Source organism: Blennius ocellaris (genome assembly GCF_963422515.1).
Source record: "Blennius ocellaris genome assembly, chromosome: 6".
NCBI classification, from domain to species: domain Eukaryota; kingdom Metazoa; phylum Chordata; class Actinopteri; order Blenniiformes; family Blenniidae; genus Blennius; species Blennius ocellaris.
In genome coordinates, this window is record NC_137655.1 from 5981785 (window position 1) to 5993495 (window position 11711).

General features: G+C 40.0%; 1 protein-coding gene across 16 annotated transcripts in view; it reads left to right on the top strand.

Moving 5' to 3' along the window:
• The window catches only part of tns1b (tensin 1b), a gene marked incomplete at its 5' end in the record, with an annotated part of 183720 nt that extends 175101 nt beyond the window's left edge, over positions 1 to 8619 (top strand). For 13 of the 16 annotated variants that reach the window (XM_080498037.1, XM_080498042.1, XM_080498028.1 and 10 more), the window contains 10 exons: positions 490 to 576; positions 2262 to 2390; positions 2602 to 2694; positions 3656 to 3733; positions 4278 to 4346; positions 4478 to 4504; positions 4820 to 4988; positions 5291 to 5359; positions 5841 to 5870; positions 6131 to 8619. In XM_080498037.1, coding sequence (XP_080354163.1) covers positions 490 to 576; positions 2262 to 2390; positions 2602 to 2694; positions 3656 to 3733; positions 4278 to 4346; positions 4478 to 4504; positions 4820 to 4988; positions 5291 to 5359; positions 5841 to 5870; positions 6131 to 6269 — 890 coding nt within the window. In that variant the 3' untranslated portion in view covers positions 6270 to 8619. The remainder of the gene's footprint in view (positions 1 to 489; positions 577 to 2261; positions 2391 to 2601; positions 2695 to 3655; positions 3734 to 4277; positions 4347 to 4477; positions 4505 to 4819; positions 4989 to 5290; positions 5360 to 5840; positions 5871 to 6130) is intronic. The other 3 variants (XM_080498040.1, XM_080498034.1, XM_080498032.1) reach the window with 1 other exon arrangement.
• Between the last annotated feature and the right edge of the window lie 3092 nt (positions 8620 to 11711).

Here is an 11711-nt window from a genome sequence, read left to right on the forward strand (position 1 = left end):
ACATGTTATCAAAAATATGGAAGAAGTTTTGAAAGCACTGCTGGTTTTTTTTTTCTGGAAGAAGCTAATCCAGATGGTCAAGCTGGTCCTTCAAAGTCAATATGCTGCTTCTTGTTGAGATTGTATCTTCCGATGTAAGAACTTAATTTTGCTGAGGCATCCTTATTGCTGCAATTCCATGCTCCGACACACAGTTTTTACATGTTTTCTTTCTTTTGCCATTCAATATACAAATTCAGCAAGAGATTTCTAAAAGTTTTGACCAACATCTAAATGCTTTTCTAAGCAGGTCCAGGTAACATTGATATCATACAATATTGGCAAGAAATAGGAGCTTTCTCGCTTCTTGTAATTTAGGAGGTTAAATTCATCTACATAGCTTTTCACTAATACATGCTTTTACATATCTCTTAGTTACCTTTTGTTTCACAATCACATCAAGGTCTAGTTCAGTTAACAATTGGTGACATTGCTGTGTTGTTGTCACAGACGGAGGCCCTGACAGCAGGCTCAACGTGAAGTTTGTTCAAGATACGTCCAAGTTCTGGTACAAGCCAGACATTTCAAGAGAACAAGGTAAGCTACTCAAATGAGGTTTTTTCCTATATGGCCATTTGGCCAAAAACATGTTTTAAACCGTGTTGATTAAGTCTATCGGTCGACTGTTGTCGAGATGTAAGATGTTTGAGTTTGTCCAAGTGGACACAGTTGTTTCTCACAAACATCCATCTGTCAGTGCTTCTGTATGTTTGGGAATCTTTATCTCGTTAAATTTATATCCTCTGAATTAATAGTGAATTTATTCCAAAGTTTGTCTTTGATAGTTAGTGCTCTCAGTGGCACCGTTTATCCAGCTGTATGTCCATACATTCATCTTCAATCCAAGCTTTATCCAAATTGTGATTGCAATGGATGGAATTAACATTGTAAAAGTTGATTTAGTTAATAGCTAACTTTGAACTCTTGACTTTGAACTCTTGATAGCTTCTTCATTTTGTTTCAACTAAATCTGTTTCTACTGGGATCTTTCAAAGCACATCAATAGTAAAGGTGTTTTAAGCTAAGTAGAAGAGTTGTTGAAGGTTTTCTAAGGAACCTTTGAAGTTGTAGGACTACCAGTGGAAGTGAAGTCATGGTGTTGGATTTCCTCTTTGTAAGCTGTGGGACCCTCCAACATCATCACAGTCAATAAATGGACGAACACATATGCACAATACTGGATATGCATGTAAGCCTCAATACAAAACACTCCTGTTCTTGTGTGTTTTTGTTGTGAGGTCAGCAGCTATTGGCCGCCCCCATGTTCATGCGCTCACAGCCGGCGCTGGATTATATCACGTTAAATACAAGCACATGCTCAACGGCAATGACATCAGACACCCAGGGAGTTTATGCTTAGTGCGATGCACTCTCAGAACCAAAGCCGCACCAGATGTGTAGAATTAGGCTACATCTGCATGTGTTGTTCATCTCATCCATTTTCCTGCCTTATAGTGTCACATGTGGACAGGAGGCGACATTAAACTAAATGGTGCTCCAAAGCTCGTCTCCATGAACAATGGAGTGTCTGAAGCAAAGTGTCGTGTTCGAAGTTGGAGTTCCAGAGGAATTCGAACTGACGGCAGCTTTTTCAACAGAATCACAACACATTTCATCGTACTTTAGATCCTTCTCTACTCTTGACTGCTTTCTGCATAATATTTTGGCTTCGCTTCATTCTTTGATCGAGTTTTATATCTCACCTCCGAGGTCCATTACTCAACTGTAGCTAATGCGGCATATACATTTGCATTGCATCCATTGATTTTAAGGAGTATTTAAATCACAATTTCACAAATTATGTACATTAGGAGTTGTGTTTGTTTAGAGTAGTGTGACAAATGTGAGGCAATCAAGCAAAAATAGCACATCAAATGTACGATTTTGTAATTATCAGTAAATTGGAAGATGCATTACATGTGCACATTAAAATATTTCTGTCTGAACAAACTGATCAATTTGTGAAATTAACAAACGATTGACAGATTCATGCCTTATCCAAATACACCAGGTCGAGAGCTTGTTGAGAAGAGTAAAATGTGCGAGAGATAAATAACTTTTTTTACAAGCTTGATGACATCAACATCAGATTGAGGTGTGCTGAAGCTGGGAGAGAGCTAAAACGTACAGGACGCCGGCCCTTGAGGCCCGGAATGGAGGACCCCTGATCTATAACCATGTTTTTTAATAAGTCTAATAATCAAATGTTCTTTGTTTTCCAGCAATCGGCCTGCTGAGAGAGCGGGAGCCTGGAGCCTTTGTCATCCGGGACAGCCACTCGTTCAGGGGGGCTTACGGTTTGGCCATGAAAGTGGCGTCTCCTCCCCCCACTGTGCATCAAAACAAGAAAGGTAGGGGCACAATGGTGCTTCTACATTAAAAAAAAATACTTCAAAGAAGCTTCAAGTAGTTAGTCTGACCATGGCTCTCCATTCTCCTTCTTTGGTCCGGATGGAGCCAGAATGAAATCACTATCTTGATACCAAACATATGAGGTGATGTCTCTGTGTTGGTCTGCTGTGTATCACTGAAACGCCCCCCCCCCCCCCCCCCACCTCTCAGGTGACATCACCAACGAGCTGGTGAGGCACTTCCTGATTGAGAGCAGCCCCAAAGGAGTGAAGCTGAAAGGTTGCCCCAACGAGCCGTACTTCGGTGAGTGCTCCCCCCTCCCAAGTCCTCAAATATTTATAATTATAGCTTTGACTAAAGCGATCCCACTCATGTTCTGTCTACTAGTTACACCGTGGGGCTACATGACCTCCGGGTTTGCGTTCATCTACCTTTTATATCTGTCCTGACAGATCCCACGACGTGGCAAAACAACTTCAAAACACTTTCATTCACCGTTCTCTACACTCCCTACTCATTTCATCATGGTTTATTGTTTGTCCTTTTCTGTAGTTATTTGTATTCAGGTAACTACTAGTGATTGCAGGTAAATCCCTTGTAACCAATGAAAACATTACTATGTCTAAAGTGTATTGGTACTTTTTTTTGTCATGATATGATGTTTTATTTAAGGTTGTGTAATTAGTTAGCACTTCTGGATAGCAAGAGTGTCAGAATTTTGTCACATTTTTGCAGAACTGAATGGCTAAAAGACAAACTTGACTCACAGATAAATATATAATATTTATCAGATACATAAACTGAAATTGAATTCTGAATTATTTTATATTTAGCCACACTTTAAAACCAATGGTTTGAATGTCATTTAACTAGAGAATATGTGTAGTAATGTACTAAAATCAGAATAATAAGTCACCTTTCAAGGAATAATTTTATTTTGTGAAGTTAACTTCATATATTTCACTCAAGGCCCGAGAATGGACGTACTTTGGTTTTTTATTTTTACAAAATTAGATCGAAATACAAAGAAAAGACATATATTTCCACTGCATATAAGTCAGATCTCTATGCAGTCTGGATGTTAGATTGAAGCACGTTTTTCAATTTAAACTTTGGAAAAGCAGATTTTCCGAAATTGGAAAGACTCGCCACTCCAACCGTTTTCGTCACATGAACTTCGAAGCTCGAATTCTAAAACGAGAACGAAATTCCGGGAGATAGAAATGCTTGTTTCTCACAGTGTGTTTTTGTGTCTCTTTGGCAGGTTGTCTGTCCGCGTTGGTCTACCAACACGCTATCACACCGCTGGCCCTGCCCTGCAAACTCCTCATCCCTACCACAGGTGCGTGTCCAGATTCTGTCAGCAATTTCACATTTCCGTCAGAACGTTCGGTCTCAAAACATTTCTTTATAAACCCATGTCCTTTAATTTTGGGATTGTTCAAGAATACAATATAATAGACACACGGTCTAAATGTTACTTTGCTACTTAGCTGGCTAGGTAATGATGGAGAAAATTTAAAAAGGCTTCAATATTAAATTAACCTGTTTTTAGTTTTGCTTGAGAAAAGTGACTGATTAAGGATCTCATAGATGTTATCAAGTTCAGAAAAGAGTGTTTTACAATGGTAGAGTGTACATATCTATTGTGGCAGCAAATTCACAGGTTAACCTGGAGCTAATTGAAAGAAAAAAAAGTCTTTTCAAGTCAGAAAACTAATGTTAGGTTGAACTCTGGAAGCCTTTTTCAAAAATTGCTTGTTAAAATCTATATGTGGTGTATCTAGATAAATCTTGTACACATTTTTTTTTTTTTTAAAGTAATTGTACTATTCCAAAATGAACTCTATGCAGCCCACTAATCTTGTGAACACAACTCTCTTTAGATCTGATCGAGGAAGCTCCAGAAGTGTCCACGGCAAACCCGCTGGCCGACCGGCTGAAACAAGGAGCAGGTAAGACCTGGAGCCGCTCGTTCACAACGTCTCGGTCCTGATCTCGCACCAGACTATCGAGATTTGATAGTCATACACTTTATTATTGTGTCCTGATGACATCTGACGACATGACGTCCTTGTTATCGCAGTGCAGAGCGCCCCTGCTGATTCTCATGGTAAACCCACTGCACTTTTCTCTGGAAGCACCTGGAATGTGCATCATATATGTCTGTTGTCCGTCTATGTATGTTGTTATCTGCACAAATGAAAACCAAAAAAAAAAACCTTTTATAAATGTCTCCTAAACTCAGTGTCCAGCTTGTTAACAGGCAGAATGCTTCATGTGGAATGATTTGGATGGAGGATTCAACCCTTAAAATCCTTGTTCCAGAAAAGCATGACCGCTAACGAGACCAAGGCAGTGCATGAGCCTGATCGGTTTTCGCTTCCGTCTCGCCTGGTCCCAATAAAACATGTGCTCTTCCTCCCAGCGTGCAACGTTCTCTACATCAACTCGGTGGAGATGGAGTCCCTGACGGGCCCTCAGGCGGTCGCCAAGGCCATATCGGAGACGCTGGCCGCTGCTTCGCCGCCCACGGCCACCGTCGTGCACTTCAAGGTGTCGTCACAAGGCATCACGCTCACCGACAACCAGAGGAAGTAAGTCCAAACCATCGGATTGAGATCAATCAGTGTCTCCGCACATCGTAAAACTTAAACATGAGGGGCGAGTGTCAACAGGAGCTCACCATCAAAACAGAAAATTAAAAGATTAAGACCTTTTTGGATTGTTTACCGCAGTGTCAGAAATTCGGGGACTAGTTTTTGTAAACACAAGTTAATAATACACGCATGTTTTATTGAGGTCGGAAATCTTCACAATTAATGTTATGCAAATTTTTTCTTTGCTTTTATATATATTTTTTTTTATGTCATTTCGTATTTTTCTATTTCCTCTTCAGGCTTTTCTTCCGGCGCCACTATCCAACCAACTCGGTCACGTTCTGCGACACCGACCCTCAGGACAGAAAGTGAGTAAAGACAACACACGTGACCCTTCTTGATGACGTAATGACATAAAAACACTTACAGCTACCACACTGATCCAAACGCAACTTTTTGAAAACGGCTCCCAAGGTGGAAAGTTTAGAAACTGCCTCATCTCCATGGAAACGAAGCAACACGCTAGCTACACGGCTTTCAGTGTTTCTTTCCATATAAAGGGACATTGTTTTCAGGCCTTTTCAAACATTTGTGTGTGATCGGCAGAACCCGTTTCAAAACCTTGTTCTTTAACTCGTTTGCTCTTGTTTTATCTTCAACGTGTTTTGTTTCCTCTCCCTGAGATTCCCGAAGGTGTTTTCGGAATCATGAACACACTTCTGTCTCAGCTGTGTATGAGGCAGTCTGGGGTTTCTTTTTTTTTACACAATGTTGAGCTCACCAGTGTCTCGTCCATTAATGGATTCTTTAAAATCTAAAGCCTAATTTTTTTATTTCAACCTTTTTCAGATGGAACAAGCCTGAGGGAGGCGCAGTCAAGTAAGTAAACTTTAATTTATGGGCGTTATTCAAAAAAAGGAGGTCTTCTTTGTTCAAAACTAGTTTTCACCTCAGATCTGTGAAGCTTCTCAAAGCTTTTTGATGATTTCACTCATCTCGCTGATAGAATGACCTCCGGGTCCACAATTTACAGTTTCCCAGATAAACTATTATAATCACCACCTTCTTTATCGAAGTCCGAACTGTTTACGAACCGAATGCTTTAATTCCACTAACTCTCCACCGCTGACGTCCCGCAGGCTGTTTGGGTTCGTGGCTCGTAAGCAGGGAAGCACGACGGACAACGTGAGTCACCTCTTCGCCGAGCTGGACCCGGACCAGCCCGCCAGCGCCATCGTCAACTTCGTGTCCAAGATGATCGCCTCGCAGAAACGATGAGCGAGGAACAGAAAACAAAGCCTGGCGCTTTTTTTTTTTTTTTTTTTTTTTTAAACACCTTTGGTTTATCGTCTTTCCTTTTAAGCCGAGAGAATCACTTTTGCTTTGTATTGATATGTCACCTTGGTTTTTTTTCCTCCTGCTCTTTTTACTCTTTGACATTTTTTTCTGTGTGTGTTTCGGATGCCAGGAACGAGTGCTCGGTGTGTGTGTGTGTGTGTATGTGTGTGTATGTGCGGCTTGCCTTGCCTGCGTGTTGCTTTTACTCTCGAATGGACTCCAGAACGGACCAGAGGAAGTGCAGGATGGGGCGTGGCTGTGTGTGGCGGCGGGATTGGGGAGGCGGTGGGGCGACGGTGGTTGTTTAACCTCCCCGGGCGAGGAAACTCGTGAAGAGGGAATGACATTGTGCGTACAAATGTTATTTTTTTTTAAAAAGTGTCGTTTTCATGTTTTTGTCGAGATAAAGTCAAGTAGTGTGGACGTTTGAGGTGGATTGTAAATCTTATCAGGCTTTTTTTTTTTTTTCCGACCGGTCAACCAAAGATTTAAAAAAAAAAAAGAAAAAAAAAACGTTAGTCAGGGCGTGTATAGTGTGCCACTGTCGGAGGGTCGAAAGTATTCTTTTGTACAACAAATATGGCTGCTTAATCAAAAATACTGTTTCCTTCTGTATGTACTGATACTGTAGGTCAATCGTGCACCGTCGTCTTGGCGTTTTTTCCCTGCAGGTGGCGAAGGTCTGTGTAAATATTTCCGATAGCTTTTTTTGAGTAGGACTTGTTCTAGATGACTGTTGGTGCCTGACTTTCTGTCCTAAATGCAGAGCTTTTTATTTTTTATCCACGCCGTCTTAAATATGCAAAAAAAAAAAAAAAAAAAACCTTAACAAAAAAATAAGATAAAACAAGAATCCTAGACAGGAGGTTGCGTTAGAGATCGCCACAGGTCCTTCACTTTACTGCGGCCGAAGGTTTCAATGATCTGAACCTGCCGGAGGATTGAAGGACGGTTTCTCATCCACTCCTGTGTTTAACCCGTCTAAAGCTCTCCGTCAGCCAAAACCGTTCACACTCATCCTACCCAAAAGGAAGCTATACATATAAATATACATATATAGATTAAAAAAAATAAATATATATATATATAAACTTCCAAACAGTGACTTAAGATATTTATTTTTTTGCTTTGTTGCTCTATGTTACCTTGTATACATGTATTATAAAGTATACAGCCAGATTACTGAAAGAGAAACGAGTGCGTTGGCATAAACAAGGTGTAAAAGTGTGTGCATTTCAAAGTGTATCACTGTTGATTCTGAATGTTTCTTTTTCCACAGCATTATTATTATTTTTTTTCTTCTTTTTGTTAACTTTGGGGAACATTCTCTGGGGGAGTATTTTGTATGACCGATTGTTTTTAACTCAAAAAGAAAAGAAAGAGAAAAATTGGAGTCGCCCTAAAGTTAAAAGCCGACACGATTGTTTTTATTAACTTAAACCTGCCTAGAAACGATGTTGTCTAAGTTTTAGCACTTAATTGTTGAAGTATTATCGGTGGATTCATTTTTTTTTTTTTTTTTTTTTTTTTGGGCTGCATAAAAGTTGCATCTTCACACCTCCTCATGTCAAGAGAGAGAAAAGCCTCTGGGTTGGATGAGCGGCTGCTGCCCTCCGGTGGCGGGGCCTGATCACTCGCACAGGAACCGCCTCTATTGCAATACAGTGTTTTAGCTGTGTTTATGCCACGTTCGGTGAGACGAAACCATTCAAATCCTGAGAGAAGCAACTGAATATTACCTTTTGCTTTTAAAAAAAAAATCCAACCTCCACCCACCCCTTTAAACCCCCCCCCCCCCCCCCCCCCCCGAAGAGGCAAACAGAGGGGGTCACCTTGACTACAGCACTTACAGGGCTTTTATATCAGACTAGAATGTTCCGTTATTTATTAGCGTTAGCAGGAGCTTGCATGCTCGAGTGGAACTGTAACCGCAACGCTGCTGACTGATCCGTACCCAGCATCCTCCGGTCGCAGTCAGCCCAGCCTTTTCAGGTTCTCACTTTAACGTGTCTTGACTCAGCTTATAAGACAAAAAACAAACAAACTATATACAATTTTTTTTTTTTTTTTGCCAATGAGTGCTTGTTGAGGTTAATAAAATAAATGAGAAAAACATGAAACTGAATGTTAACCATTTGTCGGTGGAGATCCGGGTGCTGTGACGGGTCGTCCGGACTGTAGGAGCTACTATGCCTGTATAGAGCTTTGTCATTGTTTGGTTTGCTATATTGTATGGCTTTTACTATTTGTGATGGAAAAAAAACACATTAAAAAGCAGTACAAATCAGAATTTGTCGTATTTTCTTTTTTCTTGGTGGGGGGGGGGGGGGCTCATTGTTTGGAGTTGATTCTGAAAACTTTGATTAATATGTCCATTCATCCATCCTCAACACCGTTGGGGAAAAAAAAGTGAATCTGTCTGCTGAATTGAATGGAGATCACGTGCCATTACGACACCCTTTAACTTTTGCTAAAGAGTTTTGATATATTCATCGGGAAGGACTGTTGTATATACAGGCCACATTTTTTGTCTTGGATTTACCCTGTATGAGGAGAAACACCAAATGGCAGACTTCCTGTTGAGTTTAGAGTATGGCTGTCACGACATTTCTGTGAGTCCAGATGTGCTTCATGTCCCGATGACTCTCAAGGATGATGTCAGAAAGTTTGGGGCCATGGTATGTGAAAATATAATTCCTTTAACTTCATCTTGCCAATAGGTGGCGCTGTGACTATCGATAGGTTTTTTGATAGGTTTTCATCAGGAAGGGCCTTTTGGACACATTTCAGGCCTCTCGGATATACTCTCACTGTCTAAAACTATATATGAACCAATCAACAGCACTTCTCTATTGCACTTAATTTGATCGGCCACCAGATGTCCTCCTCGAGCAATGTGTGTCATTGAAACCTCGAAGTTCAAAATGAACTATTAAAGCTCCAATGAAACCAGCCATCAGTACCTGCAGGCCACAATGAGGACAAAATATCGTGTCTCTTATCAATTGAAGACAGTCTCTTGTCTACGGATTGGGCAGGATTGACTTCCGGACTGTGCTTCTGTCCAATCAGCAGTGAGTGTGTGATTAATAGCACGTCCAATCAGTGACGACCCTGCCAGCACAGCAGGTACCTGACGTTTCTGTTCTGTATTCTGAATGTGGTAGTTGTGCTCAATTTTATAGTGTTTGTATAATAATAATAATGATAATAATAATCCATGTCGACGTTTAATCCATTTACATTTAATAGAGTGCCTGTATATTGTTGCAGTATATACTTTCTCCAGTAGAGGGGGTTGTACATTCACTTATTAAAAGGAGGGATGAAAGTTGATGGGAGTTTCTTGTACATAAAGTGAAGAGCTTAAGAGCAATAAAAAAAGAGGAGTAATATAATCAGTAAACTGAGCCTTTGTTGTGTTTTCTTCAAGTGAGTTTAAGTCTGTCACACAAGTCTGTGAAGGATCAACGGACCGACTTTTTAGTGGTGCCAGGACAGCCGGGTGATATTTGAGGTTTAATTATGTTGAAGTCTGTCAGACAGACGGTTCACAGCTGGAGGAGGTTTCACTTTATCAGTCGTTAAAGGGATATGCATGTCATTTAAGGCTTTCAGATGTCTTTTCACTGTGAGGATGGCGAGAATTTCTGACACAATGAGACAAACACACACAGATATTTCACATTGTTAACATGTCAGTCATGAAAGGCCAAAGGTTTGCTACCTAAATGTACAGATTATTGTTATTACTCATTAAGCTATTGATTTTGTACTCTCCTGATGTGACCCCGGAAAGATTCCCTCTGGTGCTCCTTCTCATTTTATCCAATGGTGACTGAAATCTTGATGGAAATCTTCCCATTTTAATGGACTCTTCACCTGAACGTGTCCTCTTCAGAATAAAACTAAATTCTCGAAAAAAACACCATTCAAACAAGTGAATATCTCCAAATTTTTGGTGACAAATCACAATATCTGGAGCATGTTAAAGAAACAATACTTCACTGCGAGCCAGAACCTCACGGGCATGTTTGTTTTCAATAGGACCCGATTACATGACAATGATTTCCGGTTGCCTGTTACCCTGACAATGAAGCCACTTTTCGAAAACTTTCCGACTCTGAGTAAACAGGTAAAATGCAAGGTTTTGCAGGGTAAATCTGGAGCATTTGCAGCAGGGGTCGAAACAGAAGGACAAAAAATATTGCAGAAAGACACTGGAATCTAGAGAGAAGAACATCTGCACGCAACCAGAACCGACCAGCGCTGGACTCAAACAAGGGGTTTCTGACTGTGAGGTGACAGGGCAAACCACTACCCCACCATGCCGCCCTTAAATGTTAATTACATAGATTATTTTAAGACTATACATCCCACTGTACAATCTGTTCCTCATTTCAACGCTTCTCTGCTTCCTGTGGAATTTATTGGGAGGGATTAATTAGATTTGTGCCTGATGAGCAAGTCACGGCTCGCTTCGCCACTTCTCTGAGAGCAGATCCACAGCAAGCTGCAGTGTTGTTCACATAACCATCATCTCTGATCCAGGGGAGAACACGCAGGGAACAGAGAACAGAGAACCACCCTTTCCTGTAAGAGAGTTACAAAAAAGAAAACCTGTCCCAAGGTATTTATATTTTTTTCCATTTTTATTTGGCCTTTTTTTTATTTAACTCAGGGAGTACCGTCATCATCTTGTTGTATTGTTGTCAACAGCTATAAAATGTCAATAAAGATCTTGAACCTTGATTTAACAAAATAAGGGTTTCCCATCACCGACTCTGATTTGGTTAAAATAAAGTAAACTTCTTGGTTGAAATGAAGGCAATGAGCAGCAAATACACCAAAATTAAAGAAATATGACACGTTGATAAATACTGTTTCAGTTTAGCTTAAATGTTCAAGTCATTTTTTATTACGTAAACTAAATATCACTTATCAACTAATAATGATTAAACATTACTGAAGTCATCCTGATAACATGAAATTATGAGTTAAGCAATGTCTCAACTATTAACTAAATAATTCCACCAAACAACACACAACGGTTAACAAGCCTAACCAAAACATATGAGGCAACCCTGTGATACAAAAGTTTAATTTTGAACAATAAGTTGGAATTGATACTTGAGACCTTTTTGACACAAAATCATCTGTTATCATCACAAACAACCAATTTACAATGTCCAAGAAAAGCTAGATTTAGCCAAAGCATTAACTTTTCTGTGAATATTTGTCAATAATTGTGTTTAATTGTGTATAACTAAATGTCAGCTGGAGTACATGAACTAACAGAAGCTACAAAAACTAAACTGATTTTTATTTCATTTCAAGCTGTATATCTCTTGACTTCAATTTCACTTTTAAATCCACACCAAA